Here is a 19,353-nt window from a genome sequence, read left to right on the forward strand (position 1 = left end):
ACACAGTACCCACCAGTAATAGAGGTGAGATAATTTAGTACCAGTCTATGTTGCACCAACTCCTTTTTGTACGCTTGTAGCTCCCTTCCAGTATACCTGAAAGTGTCATCATACATCTCGGTGATATTATCTATTAATTTAGCTAGGTCTTGGATATATTTAAAGTTTAATGTTCCCCGAGCGGTCCTGGTGAGATCTAGAGCAACCATAACTTGGAAACCAGCAGTTTCACTAATCAATTTTTTAGCTATGGGTTCCTCACCAGGAATCATATTTCTCTTGCCACGGTGTTCATACTGTGTGTGTATGTATGGTGGTGATGTAGTCTTGTGAATATCTACCATTTCTTCATGAGTAATAGTCATGATTTCAGGAACCAGTTTAGCTAGGAAACACAAGCCCTTGGAACTCGGAGTCACCCAGGAATAAGCTTTTCTTCCACAAACAAAATACACATTCTCAGGATAACATAAGGGATGGTATGCCCATGAATTATGTCACACAGAGTTTTGATAAAAGTACCCATGCCTAGTGTCTCCATCTGCTCTAGACATGTGTCGGCATTAATGACATTTTCACATTTATCTGTAGAGACTTTTCCAATAGATACCTTCTTATGTTTGGTTATACGCCCTAACTTGTGACTTCCATCAGCATTCCTGCCTAGTAGTGACCTTGTGAGTCTCTCTCTAAAATGAGTGTGGCGAGCCATTGTCTGATCTGATAGGTCAGCCTCCCAATTCTCCAGGCGCTTTGCATGAGATATGTTTAGGCACAGCAAAGATCTGCCTATGGAGTATTGTCGAAGCGTCAGACTAGAGGACCTAGTGTTATTGCACCTCCCTTCTATGGGCCTCCCACCCCTTAATTCGAGTACTTCGGATATGTTTAAAGGGAATGGCACTAGTCCTATGTTATGCTGCCCTTGAGGCACATGAGAGCACACCCAACACTCGGTTTGGTTTAGTACCTTACCCACCAGGGAGTGATAATCCTCCAAAGGATGCCCGCCTATATTCAGAGTACTGGGGGACTGGCATCGTTGGATGCATCTCTCTTCAACTAGGGAGTTGCAGAACTTGCAGATACAATACTCATCAGACAATAGCCCCTCACACTACCTCCGAGTTCCTGAGCTAGCAGACCTTTTCATAACCCCTGGACCAAGTTTGATAATGGGCTGCTCAGGATATCCTATTAACTTTTCTTCGGCCTCCATTTCATCCGTATCACTCCCAGAACTCTCCTCCGTCCTCCATCCTCCTTCACAAAAATAGAATGTCCTAGAAAAAGTAAAAACAAGGAAAATCCTGGAACAAAAGAAAAACAAAAACCGCCACTCCATCGCTGGAAAGATAGTTCTGAGGCAACGTCTCTGGTTCAGGTGTCTCAACTGCAGGCTTTAGGTCTCCCGGAACAGGTTCACAAGTGACAGTTCTATGTCGTCGGTCTGAGTCTTGTCTTGCACTTTCTCCGGATTATGGACTCTCCTGCAGTGGGTGGAATGGACCCAAGTGTCTCTCTCTGCAACCTTCAGTGATGTAGTACTGGTCAGCAGCACTTGGTACGGGCCTTCCCAACGGTCTGTTAAACAACCTGAACGTAAGAAATTGCGGATCATAATATAGTCTCCAGGTTCAACATCATGACAGTTCGTTTCTGGCATACCAGGTGACAGCATTTTTAGTTTTTGTTGTTGTTGTTTCAGCTGTCTACTCATTCTTATAAGATATTGTACAGTCACTTCATTATTACACTTTAAGTCGTCTTGTGGACTCACGATCAAATGAGGTTGTCGTCCGAACAGTATCTCAAAGGGGGACAGATTAAGAGGAGGTCTAGGAGTGGTTTGAATGCTGTGGAGGACCAACGGCAAAGCCTCAGGCCATGCCAACCCAGTTTCAGCCATTATCTTACCTAGTTTGTTCTTGATAGTACCGTTTACTCTCTCCACCTTACCACTGGCTTGTGGTCGGTAAGGGGTGTGAAGTCTGCTACTGATTCCAATGAGTTTACACATATTTTGGAAGATATCACCAGTAAAATGGGTACCCCTATCACTTTCAATGATTCTAGGGATACCGAACCTACACACAAAGTCTTGTACGATTTTCTTTGCAGTGAACACAGCAGTATTAGTGGCTGCCGGCAATGCTTCTACCCAACCGGAAAACACATCAATACACACTAACACATACTTTAGATTCCTGCACGGTGGTAATTGGATATAGTCAATTTGTATTACCTGAAAAGGTCCGTCTGTAGGAGGGATGTGGGATGGCTCAGTTGGAATAGTTTTCCCAACATTTTTCCTCAAATAAGTAAGACATGACATTGCTTTCTTACCAGCTTGAGAGGAAAATCCGGGAGCACACCAGTATGCTCTCACCAGTTTGCACATACCTTCTTTACCCAGGTGAGTCAGGCCGTGTGCTGCTTCAGCCAGGCTTGGATAGTATGTTCGGGGAGCTACAGGCTTACCTTGTCCATCCCTCCAGAGTCCTGAGGACTCTTGATCACATCCCTTCACCTTCCAGACCGCCTTCTCCTGCAGGGAACACAAATCTTGCATTTCAATTAATTTCTGCGTGTCTAATGTCTGAAAAACCATCATAGTCTCGGTCGATACAGTCATAGGTTGCCCTGCTGCCCATTTAGCAGCTTCGTCTGCCCTGTTGTTGCCCAATGACACTGGGTCTTCTTCAAAGGTATGGGCTTTGCATTTTATGACGGCTACTGTTCTGGGTAACTGTATCGCTGTCAGAAGTCCTTTTATGTGTTGTGAGTGTGCCACTGGTGTACCTGCTGCTGTCGTAAAGTTTCTAAGATGCCAAAGGGCCCCAAAATCATGCACTACCCCGAAGGCGTACCTAGAGTCAGTATATATGTTGGCTGATTTACCCTCTGCCAATTCACACGCTCTCCTTAGTGCTACTAGTTCCGCCACCTGGGCTGAGTGAGGTGGGCCAAGGGGTTCAGCTTCTACCACATCCTGATCGTCTACAACAGCATAACCAGTACATAGCTCTCCTGTCTCTGTCTGTCTATGGCAACTTCCGTCTGTATAAAACGTAAAATCTACATTTTCTAAGGGGGTGTCACGTATGTCGGGCCTTGCAGTAAAGGTCTGATTCAGGTGTTCCATACAGTCATGCGTGTCAGTATTCTTGCCTAACTCATCATCAACCAGGGTCTCCTCACCTCCCACCCTTTGTGTCTCTTGAGACACATACGGAAGGTATGTAGCTGGATTTAGGTTGCTACATCGTTTGATGGTGATGTTTGAGGGTGCCATCAGGGCTAGTTCCCACTTTGTGAATCTAGCTGAAGAAACATGCCTGGTTTGGGCTGAATTTAACAGAGCTGATACAGCATGGGGTGTATAGATGGTTGAATTATGTCCTAATACTACATCCTCGCTCTTACTTACTAGAAGGGCCGTTGCTGCTACACTTCTGAGACATGTTGGGAGTGATCTTGCCACATTGTCTAATTGTGCACTGTAGTATGCTACCGGTCTGCTAGCGTCACCATGTTTCTGTGCGAGGACACCTGCTGCACAGCCATCAGCTTCTGTACAATATAGCTCAAAAGGCTTTTCATAATCAGGTATTCCCAATGCAGGTGCTCTTGTCAGACTATCTTTAAGGTTAAAGAACGCTTGCTCTGACTCTTCTGTGTGTACGACACGTTCTGGTTTTGAGGAAGAGACTAGCTCCTGCAATGGTAATGCCAGAATAGAAAAACCTGGGATCCATGACCTACAGTATCCACACATCCCCAAGAAAGTACGAATCTGCTTCTGGCTCTGTGGCAGGGTCATGTGTTGTATGGCCTCAATTCTGTCGGTTGTCAGGTGTCTTAGCCCCTTAGTGAGGCAGTGTCCTAAGTATTTGACCTTAGTCTGACATGGCTGTACTTTATCCTTTGTCACCTTGTGCCCTGTTTGTGAAAGATGAAGCAACAACAATTTAGTATCATGTAAACATGACATAAAAGAATCAGAGCACAACAACAAATCGTCCACATATTGAATTAGAACAGACCCATTGTGGGGTTGAAAGGATTGCAAACAGTCATGTAAGGCTTGGGAGAAAATACTGGGGCTGTCAATGAACCCCTGGGGTAGTCTGGTCCATGTGTATTGCACTCCCCTGTAGGAGAATGCAAAAAGGTATTGGCAGTCAGGGTGAAGAGGGACTGAAAAGAAAGCAGAACATAGATCAATGACAGTAAAATGACTGGCAGACGGTGGAATCTGCATGAGGATGACAGCTGGATTCGGCACTACGGGGAATTGGCTCTCAACAACTTTGTTAATTCCCCTTAAGTCCTGGACTAATCTATAGCCCCTCCCCCCATTCTTCTTCACAGGGAAAATGGGACTATTTGCTGTACTGGCTGTACGAATTAAAATCCCTTGTTGTAACATCCTCTCAATAACAGGATATACCCCTAGTTCCACCTCCGGTTTTAATGGATACTGTGGGATTTTTGGAGCTATCCTACCACTTTTTAGATTGACCATGACAGGGGCTACGTTTGCCATCAGTCCAGTGTCCTGTCCATCTCTGGTCCATAGGGAACCTGGTATTTCCAGCAACATCCCCTTTACTTGAGATGGACTTTGTTCTATAACAGGAGAGTGTAACATTAACCTTTGAGGGGTGTCCAATATGTCCTGTACCTCATGTGCAACCTTCTCGGGTATATCTAGGAACACACCATCTGAAGTACAGTATATGACACATCCCATTTTACATAACAAGTCTCTCCCTAGCAAGTTAGTAGGAGCCGCTGCAGCCAAGAGAAACGAATGCTTAGTATGCAGAGGCCCGATAGTAACTTCGGCGGGTTTAGTTAGAGGATAATGTAACACTTTTCCCGTCACCCCCATAGCTGGAATAGTTTTGCTGGTCACCTGTAGATTGAAAGGAGAGGTTATCACAGATCGGGCCGCCCCTGTATCTACAAGAAAAGTTTGTTTCCTGCCAGCTATGTCAACTATCATTGTTGGTTCTTCACTCTGACTCTCAGTTAACCTCACTGGATGTAGACTACAGGTATGACCTGACCCCTAGCGCTGACTATTGATTTCCCGCGCAGCATTTGCTGCCGTAATATGCGCGGGTAGATGTGAGTCTTCTAGTCTATGTGAATCCTTTCTTGGAGGATATCTATGTGACCCACCCCTATGTGTATTGAGTCTTTCTTTATTACACTCTCTAGCGTAATGTCCTTCCTCGTTACAGTTGAAACACCTGATCACTTTAGGTTTCCTGTTATATGGGTTGTATGCTGGTGGTCGTGTGTGCACCCCTTCTAGAGCCTGTATACTTACCGTCATTAACTTATCACTTTTCTCTTCCCTTTTCCTAAAAAGGTTCTTGTCATGCTCCACAGCAGACTCCCTAAGGAAGTCTACTGTGACGCCTCTCCAATTAGGTAATGTGGTTTGTACTCTCGTCTTTAAATTTTCCCTAAGGCCATCCATCAGTACCCCTACAGCTACCTCTCTGTGATGTGGGTCCTCACTTATGTTGGATATCCCAGTAAATCATGCGATCGCTGTTATAGCTCTAGCAAAGTAATCTGAGGCAGTTTCACTGTCCTTTTGTTTAATGGTGAAAATCTTACTCCAATTTACTACTACTGGAAAACAGATGGCTAAGTGTTTGACAATTTGTTCTATATTCCGTTGGTTAATCTCATCAGTCAAGGTGTCATCTTCCTCCAACAAACAATCTCCAATAAATTTTTGTATGTTAGTATTGGGAGGAAGACACGCCCTCAACACTACCCGCCAATCCTTACTGGTTGGTTCGTGAGCATTCCCTAAGTCTTTAACAAATTTCTGACATTTAGCTAACTCTTTTCTAGGATCTGGGAATTCAGTCATAATGGAACGTAATTCTGATCTAGTCCAGGGACAATGCATTGTAACATTTCTTAAAGGAACTACACCATCCTTATCCGGTTTCCCATTGGGAACTGATATTGTGCGGACCGGGAACACACCCTCTGGTACACTAACTTCAGGGGACGCTACAGGATTTACAGGCCCTAGATTTAGAACACTTTCACTCCTAGTGATCACGCTACTCTCACCTATCTCAGCCATTTTCTCATACTTGCGCTGAGCCTCTAGTACATTAACAGCATGGGCAATGGCCGAAATCACAGTGGGTTCATCTTCATTTTCAGATACACTTGATTGAAACTGATTTAAAACAGGGTACAACTTAGTAATTTTTCTATTTTCAGTTTTAACAACGGCTGTACTTACCCCTCCCGCCACATAAGGTGGCGGGGGCGCGCTTGCGCTGAGTTCGCCACGCTTCTCAATGGTTACATCCGCCTTGCGCGCGCTTTTCGCCACGCCTATTTCCGGTTTGCATTCGCTGCTCTGCCACGTGTTACCTTCCATTTGCCACAATTTTAAACAATCATTATGTCTATTTCTCTTTTTCGTTGACTTGATCAACCATATTTTATCTTTTACAGTATTCAGTACCTCTGCATTAAAACTCCCTATTGTTGGGAAAGGCCTATCACAATCTTTGGTCATCCTGACCCACGTGTCACAATACACAGTTGCATATGCACCATATTTCTTACACATGAGAAACCTCGCTGAACCAATAGGGCCTTCCTTAGGCAGTACACTGACCATCTCTAGCGTATGCTTAGCACCCATGTTGAACAATATACCTTCTACCCGGAACACAGACACACCGCAATGCTCTGTTCCTTCCGGCCAAATGTGAAATACAGACGCACCGCAATGCTCTGTTCTTTCCACCTACTAATTTCAACTCTGTTGCTATACTCACCGCTAGAGATCTATAATACTCGGTGAACGTATTTCCTTTAGCCGCGCTCACTCGTTTTTCTCGCCCCTGGCGAGGGTCCCTAATACAGAAATATCACTGTGGGCCCCAAGGGCTATCAGCTCCTCGATACCCTGGCTCAACCACAAAAATCTGCTGAGTTTATTATCGCTGGGAGTGCACAGTCGATACAATCAACCTGCCTTTCCAGTATAATTCCTCCTAGCTGCTTCACCAATTCGCACTAACGGTGCGACCGGATCGCACTGCCTACCAATACTAATTATTAGCAAACCTTGCGATCTATTGGTAGCGCTTTGCGAAAACCCAGTTTTCGCATTCGGTATACCTGCCCTGTGTACCGTCCTTCAGTTGGGCAATCCGCCTCGTCAGACAGCAACTGAGCACCTCAACAATAAAACAGTGTATCTACGTTACAACATCACACACTATACACCTTTTCTGCGCAGAAAATCAAAAGTTCCCAACAATAGTAATAATGTCTCAGAGGCTTTCACAAGTAATTATACTATGCATGTATAATAACTATCAAAACGATTGTTTAACCACGTGGCAAGTTTACCGGAAGTTCGCGTACGCACAGCAGGAAGTACACATACGCTAAACAATGCAATACAGTTAAAACGCACAATGACAGAAAAAAGAAACAGTTTTCTCTTTTGTCCCTAGGTTCTAGTTAGCGTGCCTTAGATAATGCAAAACGGACATTCGGTTTCACAACACAGAGTAAAATTCAGGTTTTGAACACCATGCGTTCTTACCCGTTTATGACGCGTCTCCACCCTTTGTTGAGGAACCGAAATCCGTTGGTCTTGCGTATCATCGGCAACGAAACCTCCAAAGCTCACGAGCCCCCAATTGTTATGTGCATATGTATGGTAAAAGACCGATTACTGTTGCTGCCACGTGTAGTGGATGCGTACGCCCTTTCACGCCGTAGCGTGCCCTTGTACGTCATAGCGTACCGTACGCATCTTTTCAGACAAAGACAACCAAGTTTGCTAGACTTTAATTGAAATGACTTTATCCAATTTGCTGACTTTGACACCCTCTCTCCCTCTCTCCCTCTCTCCCCTATGCAAAAACCCGGGTTGCACCATTCATAGTGCAGGCAACCCGGGTTCGACCCGGGAATTACCCCTTGATAAATCCCGGGTTGAAGACACGGGTTTTTAGACCCGGGATTTTTCACTTGTACCATTCATACTAGACCAAGACCTGGGTCGTTTGAGCTCGACCCAGGAAAAATCCGGTATTTTGGTGCAGTATGAATGGGGTATAAGTCATCACATAGAGGTTTTCCTAAATGTAACTACAACCACATTCCAGTAGTTCTAAATCCCGCCTACTTTTGTGTTGGCCCCTCTTACAGTTGATTTGGTCCTGCTCACCTGAGGCCACTTCAAGAATTTTTTCCAGGGCCACTTTAAGTTCCCAATCCGCCCCTGGTAATTTGTAATGCGATTTGCAATTAATCCATCATAATTCCACCGGCGCTTAATTGTACAGTGTGCTACTAACTATATCTTTTAGGTGTGTGTCTGATTCTAAATTTGCCATGCACAAATGTGGTGCACTCTAATTTTCATTGCATGTTGTGCCCACCACAATAAGTCCTGAGAGACAAAGGCTGTGGGATTGAAAGAAAGATAATTCTGCAAATAATATTAACAATAAAGATCCTGTTTAATTAATTACTTGCTGAAGTACCTGGCATTGCCTGGGTTTAAATCTTCAAGCTATTAAGTTATCAATGAGTTGGATGTAACTGTCAACCTTTTCAAAATAATTAGAAGCTTAGCAGGTCTTCCAACACACCCATTAGGTGGCTGACCAGAGTCGTTTTTGTTTTTATATTAAATGTCATTGAAATCCATCTAGTGGAAGGCCCAGAACAGGGTCGCCAGGTCAAAGTTATGCCCAGCGTACACCAACGGGAGGTTCTACTGCGACACCAACCTCCATAAAACCTGGCCAGGATCCAACAGGACCATCTCGCGTTGGTGTCATCCCAATGGGTGCAGGGGTGTCTGAATGCATAAATGGGGAGACAAGCAGACCAATGATTTATATATATAAGATTTTACTGTGATAGGGCATCCTCAGAATCATTCCTCCTCTTGTCTGCTTACTTAATTTGTTCACCATTATGCGCTTCTGTTATGATAGTTGCTATACCTGCTCCCAGTGCCCTTCTTGAGTATGGTTGCAGTGGGATTAAGGATAGGGATGAGGTATCATCATGGACAGGAGCCAATGACTGGGGAGTCACCAGACCCATTGTAGTTAATAATGTACCCCTTGAGCAAAATATACACCATGGGTATATCCAAGTACTTTTTAACTTAAAATGTTAATTAACACTAAAATCTGAACATATCCTGGAGGGGTGGTTAAGTGTAAGGATGGAGGGGGGGGGCAGGGGATAGTGTCATTTTGGTACCACCGCCAATGATGCATTTGCGCAGCCGCGTCAATAAGACCTAGGTGGCAAAGCCTATATTACGCGGTTTTCTGCAAGTCACGTCATGGAGGACCCCATCTTGCCCACTTCACTAGGAAGTGGCAAGATGCAGGAAAAACAACCGGGGAGTGCGGGAGATCTATGCAGAATTAGGGAGTCTCCCGCACAATCCGGGAGAGTGGGCAGGTATGATTAAAACATAACCTAAAGCATCCACTACAAAGTATACAAGTATAATAGTCAACTCCTGTAAGCAAATCTACATGCACCAGACATAGAGAATGCTAAGTAACACCAAGTAAATGAGCTGGCAACTATAATTGTCTGCTAGTAGAAACAAGTTCTGTGAATAGAGAGGGAGAGGGGGTTCTTTATATATGTCTAATGCATGCTGATGTGCATTAAGGTTCTAGCATAGAATATTTATTGTAAATAACTTTTCTCATGGGCTAATATTTACACATTATTCTTTACTTTGAATTGACCTTTCAGTTTGCATTTCTTGCTGTTGCTGCCCTGTATTTTCAGTTTCTCTATTTCTCACTCTAAAATTATCTTGTTTTTAGATCTCTACACATCCATATGAATCATTAAAGAGTAACCACAAGAGAAATTAACTCTTAAAAGGTTGTCGAAATATGTACATTTTATCTTTAAAAAATAAATGTCTAAATAAATATTATTTTATCGGGTTGACTTGGAAACAAATTCAAGACATAATGCACATATTATACTATCCATTTTCATGCTATTTAGTACTGATACTACCATCACCAAAACAACCTCAGTAATATAAGACAGTACAAGTGTGACTAAGAGCTGGCTAAATCCTTTTTCCCATGCAGTGAATGTACCAGGTACCTACGGTGAAGGGGATTTAGACACATCATTATGGAGCTGATTAAATCCCCTTCCAATTCATGACCTGACCAGCAGGGGGCCAAAAGGTACCTTTAGTAAAGGGGATTTAGCTGGCTCACACTGAGGGCTAGATTTACTAAGCTGCGGGTTTGAAAAAGTGGGGATGTTGCCTATAGCAACCAATCAGATTCTAGCTTTCATTTATTTAGTACCTTCTATAAAATGATAGCTAGAATCTGATTGGTTGCTATAGGCAACATCACCACTTTTTCAAACCCGCAGCTTAGTAAATCTAGCCCTGAGTGTGCTATTTACCATGCAGTGTATGTACCGGGTACCTACGGTGAAGGGGATGTAGATGCAACCCTTCTCACATCAGGCAGACAAGAAGTGAAGTCATACTTCCTGTCTGCCGAACAGCACATACAGCAACAGGCAGCCTAGTGATTGGCTGCTCTGTTGCTGCCCACTGAACACCAATGTTTTAAATTGCCTCCCTGTATGCAAGGAGAGATAGGGAAGGGTGGAGAGGGAGGGAATGGGGAGAGAGAGAGAAAAGGGGTGTAAAGAGGAGAGGGGAGGAGAGAAGGGATACAGATCTCCCACACATAGCACAGAGAGCAAGGTGGAAGGGCCGGGGGAGGGGGCAGCCATCAAAAGTACAGTGATGGCTGTGGGGGAAAAGAAACAGTGATAACAATTACAGGGAACCACAGATGGCACCTCCTGTGTTTCTGCACCCAGGGGCACCCTGATGATCTACAGTATTATTAACATGAATGGCTGCAAAAGATTAATATTTTTATAATATTGAATTTTTTGTTTTTTACTATTGGAAATAGAAGCCCAAGACAGGGTTTCCAATCCCCTGCACATGTGTGAACCGGCAATTGCCAGGTCGCGCACGCACAAATGGACCCAAGACTGGTCAGTGAAGCATTAAGAGTTCTTCTACTACTGCCAGCAAGTATTACTGGGCAGCTGAGAATCACTGGAAATCTTTGTTATCACAGCATCATATTAAATGGGCCCTTCTGAGAGACAGTGGAAGAAGTAGAAATTACACAGAAGGTAAAGTTACAGTGGTAGGTAGATAAATCATTGGCAAAACATTTCATAGCATAGCATGGTGGCCTAGAGGTTAGTACTTCTGCCTCACAGCACTGGGATCATGAGTTCAATTCCTGTCCATGTATTTATCTGTGTGGAGTTTGTATGTTCTCCCGTGTTTGCATGTGTCTCTTCTGGGTGCTCTGGTTTCCTCCCACACTCCAAAGACATTATAGGTTAATTGGCTGCTAACAAATTGACCCTAGTCTGTGTATATATGTATGTTAGGGAATTTAGACTGTAAGCTCCAATGGAGCAGGGACTGATGTGAGGGAGTTCTCTGTGGTATTGGTGGCACTATATATGATGATAACATGTTTTTATATATGTTATGAGTTTAATATCATTAGTAAACCATCCCTGCCTCCAAACAAAAAGACTAGGGGCCTGATTCATTAAGCATCTTAAATTAAGAAGTATCTTATTTAAGTCTCCTGGACAAAACCATGTTACAATGCAAGGGGTGAAAACTAGTTTTCTCTTTTGCACATAAGTTAAATACTGACTGTTTTTTTATGTAGCTAACAAATACTTGGTATCTTATTTGTACACTGAAATTTAAAGTTGATATTTGTGTGCTACATGAAAAAACAGAATTTAACTATAATGTGCAAAACAGAAAACTAGTTTTCACCCCTTGCATTGTAACATGGTTTTCTTCAGGAGACTTAAATAAGATACTTCTTAATTTAAGATCCTTAATGAATCAGGCCCTAGATCACATATGACTAGTGAATGAACTTAGTATAACAGTAAACAATTTCAATCACTTTAAGGGTAGTGCAGCAGATTCAATTCCGCTTGCACTTCTGCATTTGATCCTGCAAAATATATTCAGCCATGAAAAGCTTAAAAAGAGCACGTTATTTATTAAATACAGATAGAAATTGAATTGCTAAATAGGTAAGTAAAGGAGGGATGTGAATATCTTAGTGAAAGAAAATGTTGGACTCAAAGGCTAAGTGCAAAACTTAGATTCCATTTTTCATTTTATTACACAATTTTGTCTATATATTTATTGGCAAGTGACCGCATATCTGATATAGTCATGCTTCTGCAATTTCTTTGTGCAGCTTTGCCTCTGCACTTCCCCGTTAGGGAATTTCCAACATTGTAAAGTGAAGAAAAGTGAGAAAACGAAAGTAGGTGTAACATACACAGGGATTGTCCCATCCTAAGCCCGCCCACAGGGCTGGATATAAACACACACACACATGGATGTGTGTATAGTCATATTTCTACAGTAACCATCATGGGGTTATCCTGCAGCTCTGCAAGGCAAGGTGAGTGCTGTGTGTAAGTGTGTCTATGTGTGTCTATGTGTGTGTTTCTTTTTCATTCTCAGTGACTGAGCTTTTAATGCATTTGTGACATAGCATTGTAGGTGTAGCTACTGAAAGGACAAGAGAAGCATTGGAGTATGTAAATTATTAATCAGCTAAGGGAACAGTATTTTAAGAAAGGCTGCTTGAAAATATGCCCTATGGTTGTGTAAAGACGGGGAATGGCAACAAATGATGTTTTGCAAACTTTGTTCATTTATATTGTTCTTATTCACATATTGTCATATTGGTATGAGATGGAAACATTTCAACAGAAAGTTGCAAAGTTATCAGTTTCTCTCTGTGTACTTAACATGTACAATAACTATTGATGACTCCTTGTTAGTTACACCAGTGGCTGAACTACCATTAGTGCAGCTGGTGCAGTGCATCGGGGCCCATGGAGATAATAGGGCCCGCTGCATGGCAGATGTATGTTGCACCCTCTCCAACAGAACAAACATCATTTTCATGTTCAACAGTTAGAAGGAAATTAGAAAAAAACTACTTCACAGAAAGGGTAGTGGATAAGTGGAGTAGCCTCCCATCAGAGGTGGTTGAGGCTAATACAGTAGAGCAGTTTAAACATGCTTGGGATAGACATAAGGATATCCTTATAAAGAATCAAATATGGGTTGTAGTTACAAAAAATGGGCAGACTAGATGAGCCAAGCGGTTCTTATCTGCCATCAACTTCTATGTTTCTATGCAGACCATACAGGGATAATTGTACTCCACATGCAACAAAAAATTAAATAGCATTAAGGAGTTGGTTATTATTACATGAGATGAAAGATTCAGTTTTTCATATCTTTATCAATAATAAGATAACTTGAAACATTACAAGTGATTTTCTGCAATCGTACGGCTAAAAACAACATGTAATCCGCTTCTCAGCAGCACTAAGGCCTCGTACCCACTGGTGTTTATCTCCTTTTAAAAAAGCGATATAAAACACGTAAATTGCAAATGCGTTTCTTACTATAATTTTTACCTGCGTTTTGAAGTCATTGATCCATTTTAATTATAAATATGGGAGTTAAAGCTTTCTGTAATAATCTGTGAGCACTAGGGCTATACATGGAAATCAGATTACAATATTGCACTCATCCAATGCTTAAATTACCATGGGGTATGGTTACTAAGCTGCAGTTCCCATTATAGTGGAGACTGACATTCATTTGTGGCAGCAAACTGGGAAGCCCCTTGGATTTAGTTTTATGCAATATGGGAATAGTAGGTCAACAGAAGGAGACTGGACAGTGCAATGTATTGTGTTACCAGCATCAGCATTGTACAGTGAATTTCCAGAGATTTCCAGAGATTGGATGTTGTAATATGGCAGCTTGGTGGGTTAATGTGTAACTCTTATTATCCCAGTATTGCCTAGATAAGGAACACCTGCATAATGTGACCGGATATGCTTTACAGCTAAGACAGAATGCAAGCTTTGTTTTACACACCAAATATAAAGCAGTGAAGTTATACACGTTATAGGTTTATTGCAGCTTATCTTTACTACCTCTGTTGTAGGAGTACAGGTGGGAAACAGAGAAGTAGTGTTGCACAACATTGAACCTGGTTCCAATGTTTGTTACATTTATTCCAGTTATTTTATTTTGCAGTTGTGTTCTAACCACAACTGAGGGTAGTAATGAGGAAGTGGGCTGTATATTGCAGCAACCAATCACATGGATCTAAAGGATTTTATTCTCACTTCCTATGTGGTTTCCGCTGCTGCTAACAGCGCTGCTGGTGCTTAGTTGCTAATATCTGAATGCGATATTCAGGGTCACTCTGCTGCTGTACTGATTGTCAACTAGCCATTTAATACTGGAAGCACCTTGTACATACATGCTGCATTGTAATTCATTCAAATTCATGATCCATACTTACATAGTTAGTTAAAGGCATGCATCCTGCATCTGGACTAATTGCAGTGCACTATGTATATATAATAACTCCAAAAATAGAGATTATCAGGCACACAAATAAATCAGAAAACATTTTATTATTAGAAACAAAATAGAATTAGATCACAGTTCCAAAACCAACAGCCAGAACATACATTTTGGGCTGATTCAATCAACCACGTTGTTCTGCACACTTTTTCTAATAATACGTTAGTAATCTCCGCTCATTTCTCCTCGCACCTCTGTGGGGAACAAGGGAAAAATGAGCGGAGATTTATCACTAAATCTCCACCACAAAGTGTCTCCGGAATGTCGACGAAACACTTTGTGGCTAATTGAATTCCCCCGATAAACTCTGCTCTACAAAGAGGCACTGCAAGTCTTGTACAAAACAAATACTTGCAAAGGAAATGAAAGCAATGAGGATACATTCAGATAATCAAAACTTCCCATTGAAAATACAGGATAAATAAATACATTCTAAAAATCTATCACACTTTATTTATATCTAAAAACAACACAACACAAAACATAACATTTTCAGATTGTTGACTCTCTTTCCATCTTTTTGTTTCCATCCTTAGGGATCTCCTTCCACCCCCATTGCAGGGGCTCTCATATCTCTTTCAATAGTTGCCTCCACCAGGCCAAACGAATCCACAGCTTCCACGATGGACTGGTCTTCTCAAATCGACCCTTGTTCCCCAAAGAAAAAATTTGGATAAAAGTCCTGGAAATTGAACCGCGATGGCATGGTGCCATACGACTGGGCTTCACCTCTTTTAATCCCAGTGACATTGATCGTAACTGCCTGCCACCCTTTGCCTGCCCTGACCTTGCTACTACTCATGGGTTTTGGGCCATTGCAATTCCGGAGGAACTGTGCAGGGAAGGAGCTGAACTGTGTTTCTGGGTGAACAGAAAAGGAGAAGCATTCTATCGAGTGAGGGGGCAGATTCAGTCCAAGATGCTGTTCTCAGGCATTCCGAGAAGAACACAACTCTGGGCCATGTTGGATGTGTATGGTCAAACAAAGGCCATCCAGCTTCTTGGTGAGTGGTCTACCAGTATAATACTGTATATTATAGTGTTATTTTGTTCAGCATGTATGAATTAGAAGAGAGATAGTTTTTCATTGTGACTAGTCTAATGTGACACATTCTTTTTCAGACCTCAGATCAAAGTGCCGGGATCCGTCATGTTCCTGCCACCAAAACAAAGGTCAGTTCACTTTATTCATTGTTAATTGATTTATTGGTGTAGATGGGAACATTGAGACATGAGCATCTGTTCTCCACAAACCTTCCCTGTCCTCTTCCTGGATCACACCCTGTTCCTGCTTCGTTCTTCATAGTATAATGCCCACAATTTAACATCCATCTACTAGACCCTGACAGTGGGAGCCATCACCGGGATATATGTGTATATATATATATATATATATATGTATATATATATATATATATATATATATATTTACCTTCATTATAATCAGTGTATATGTAATTTTTCTAACTGATTATATTTCCTTTCCTATTTGTAGCTGCCATACATAGATTCAGTTAGTCAACTGTCTCTCTTCAGTTACCATGAATTAAGATTTTATGTATGTGAAAAGTTTGCAGGGACTTTTCAGAAGTGATGTTTATACCTCAATCTCTTTTTATTGCTGCTGTATAGTAACAAACCAGAGGTAAAAAACAAGGGAATCTTGTTTAGAGAAAGATAGCCCCTGCCACTATAGCTATGAGGAGGATAATTAATATTAAATTGCAAAAGTTTTCTAGATAAATGCTTATTTACAAGGGCTTTCCACCTTCAGTTGACATTTGTTTATTGGCTTGTATGTGCAGTTTTCACTAAATACATTGCGCTATCCTTTTGGCTTTTTCAGACATATATTTATATAATCAGAAGATATTTACTTTTCTACCTTGTGATATGACACATTTCTCTCTCTTTCTCTTTATCTTTCTCTCTCTATTTTTCTCTATAATATAATTGTACCTAGCAGGGAGCTTTGTGTCATATCAAAATGCAAGAAAACTAAACAACTCTTGATACCTGATGATATAAAGGCTTGACTGAGAAACACGGAAGGGAGCAATGCTTGCACTAAGCTGTGAAAGGGCATGCTTAAACTAATAAATTAAAGATATCTGAGTGTGAAAAACACAAATGTATTTTTATGTGGGGATGTTAGGTCCATTTCAGTACAAGTATTTATTGTTCATATAAATTGTTATAGGGCCATTTAGGTAAGAGTGCTTATAACTCTTATTGTGAGTAGATTGGAGTATAAATTAGTAATTATGTACGTCACATGCTTATGTCTCTTTAACCAGCACCTTTTCGTCTATTATTTTTAAATATATGGTAGGTAAAGACCATGTAGGAAAAAAGTAATAGGTAAAAACATGGTAACGTTTCTAACTGACCACTGAACAATGCTGCCCTAGACATAGGCTTGTTGTGCCTATTTGTTAAAAAAAAAGTCCTGACCTGTCCTATTTACTTCTTCAACAGTGCACCATGAAATGGGTACAAGGTACAACGCGCTGTCCATAGCATTGGACCAAACTTCAGAGACACCTCGACACAAAGATCACTGCATGCAAGAATCTAAAAATATGGATCTCCATTCAGAGGCAATGAACTTACATCTTTTCCGAGAAGATGAGCCCAGCTGTGTGATCTGCCAGGACAGACTAGCGGACACTTTGCTGTTACCCTGTAGACACTGTTCTTTCTGCCAGCCATGTGTCCGGCAAATTAAAAGACAGAGCAATATCTGCCCATTGTGCCGCCAAAATATCCTCGGCACACGGAATGTTGGGGAAATGCCCCTGCTCCTCAGCCAGGGTAGCTGACCTGAACTTATCCTGGTCCAGACACACTTCAGATGCTGCTTTTGAGACATCAGAGCAGTATTTCTACACTTGCGCTTGATAAGGACATTATAAGCCAAGCTGGCCAACATCTACTGTGTTATTCCTTTCAGGGCACTGACAGCTGCAGAGGAGCAAAGAACTTGTGTATCAATCACATCAGTTGTATGATGGTTTCTACAAGAGAAATTAGCTAACTGTAGCTTTGGAAAATACTGGAATATTGTTAGCTGCTTCATTCAGGCTCTTTTACAACTAACAAAGTACTTTTTTTTGTATATATAACACCAAGTGAAATTAATCAAAAGGAAGGGAAGGTAGCGGAGCAGAATAGAGAGTGGTCAAAAAATGGTGCAGGTAGACAAAGAAAATATAAAATTGGGGGATGATAAAAGGTGTATAAGTAGGAAGAGCAAGGGAGGATATAGATGGAATAAATGATGTGGGGGAGAGATGAGGAAATGGAAGTAGCGGAATGTTAAAGAAAAGACCAGGAATGTTTTATCTATTGAGAGAGAGGTGGTCAGATAGTGTTAGCTAGATGGAGGAGAAAGGAGATCAGGTATAGAATAGAAGGAAGAAGGGAGAAGGGAGAGACCAAGCTGGGTGGAGGAAAGAAAAGGATGGGTAAGAAGATGTAAGGAAGGTAAAGAGTAGAAGGAAAAACAGGAATAGGAAGCAGATTAGAAGAGAAAAAAAGATAGATAAGGAGATGGAAGGAAGGAAAAAATTGAAAGCAGGCAAAAGAATGGAAGGTGGTGGAAGAGAAATAACAGCATGTGCGAAGTAGATCCAATAAAATAAGGGTAGATGCAGAGATGAAGGAAAGAAGATCAGGTGCAGGATGTTAAGTGAAAGATAAATAATGGATGAAGTAAATAGAATAAGGTCAGGAAAGGTAGTTGGATGTGGGAGAAATAAGAGCCGGTGTACTCATCATAGAAAAGGGACTTTATGGAGAATGAAAATATTTTGGGGAGCGAGGGGATTGCGCTGGATGAATGGAGAAATATTGGAGAGTTGAATGGGGTAAACAAATACGTAGGGGATAGAAGGGTGAACAGAGGACAATGAAAAAATAGATGGACATGGACAATATTGACATCATCCTGCTGCATTTGCCACATTTGATTATGTAGCACACATATAGGGTATAGTTTTATTCAGAAATGCCTCAACTATTTTATTCTATGTGATTTTTAAAATCTGTATTAAGATAATTATATTTCATCATCATCACCATTTATTTATATAGTGCCACTGATTCCGCAGCGCTGCACAGAGAGCTTACTCACATCAGTCCCTGCCCCAATGGAGCTTACAGTCTAAATTCCCTACATACACACAGACTAGGGCAGCTGATTAACCTACCAGTATGTTTTTGGAGTGTGGGAGGAAACCCACGCAAACAAGGGGAGAACATACAAACTCCACACAGATAAGGCCATGGTTGGGAATTGAACTCATGACCCCAGCGCTGTGAGGCAGAAGTGCTAACCACTTAGCCACCGTGCTGCCCATATTTATGCTGGTTACCTATGTTGTCTAACATATTTTTGTATTTATTGATATGTGATATATGGGATTTTTTTACAGCAGACTAATAAAGATATTTTTATACACAAAATGTAATGGTATTCTTAAGATTAACCAAAAGCCCTGTAAATGGGAACATTGGTTGTTATAGCAAGTATAACTGGTGTTCTATTTGTGTAATTCTCCATTTGCAGGTCCTCAAAGCATATTAGGAGTTGTAGTTTAGTAGGTTGATTTAGTGCATGTCTAATGTCTTATACAGGAAGGATAACAGCAAGCAATGACAGCACTGAGGTACTTTGTTTAGGCCACAAGATGAGGCCACCGCATTGTATAGGGCTCAAGCTCACCCTAAAACCAAATTAAATTAAATTTCAGCATTAAGTCTTGACAGTTGCCACTATTTGT

General features: G+C 41.5%; 1 protein-coding gene across 1 annotated transcript; it reads left to right on the plus strand.

Annotated features, from left to right (window-relative positions):
* The first annotated feature begins 12,497 nt into the window (after window positions 1-12,497).
* On the plus strand, window positions 12,498-19,036 carry NEURL3 (neuralized E3 ubiquitin protein ligase 3). Its single transcript, XM_075207353.1, has 4 exons — window positions 12,498-12,569; window positions 15,106-15,573; window positions 15,692-15,742; window positions 17,048-19,036. The coding sequence occupies exons 1-4, from the start codon at window positions 12,539-12,541 to the stop codon at window positions 17,389-17,391; spliced, it is 894 nt and encodes a 297-aa protein (XP_075063454.1). The 5' UTR covers window positions 12,498-12,538; the 3' UTR covers window positions 17,392-19,036.
* The last annotated feature ends 317 nt before the right edge of the window (window positions 19,037-19,353 follow it).

The sequence above is a fragment of the Mixophyes fleayi genome, chromosome 4, assembly GCF_038048845.1.
Source record: "Mixophyes fleayi isolate aMixFle1 chromosome 4, aMixFle1.hap1, whole genome shotgun sequence".
In the NCBI taxonomy this organism is placed as follows: Eukaryota; Metazoa; Chordata; class Amphibia; order Anura; family Limnodynastidae; genus Mixophyes; species Mixophyes fleayi.

Bases quoted from the DNA above. Each gene is read 5' to 3' on its own strand.
- NEURL3 (XM_075207353.1), top strand. From the start codon at position 12,539: ATGGGGTTATCCTGCAGCTCTGCAAGGCAAG. The intron at 15,574-15,691 runs GTGAGTGGTCTA...ATTCTTTTTCAG, and splicing joins AAAGGCCATCCAGCTTCTTG to ACCTCAGATCAAAGTGCCGG. The intron at 15,743-17,047 runs GTCAGTTCACTT...CTTCTTCAACAG, and splicing joins TTCCTGCCACCAAAACAAAG to TGCACCATGAAATGGGTACA.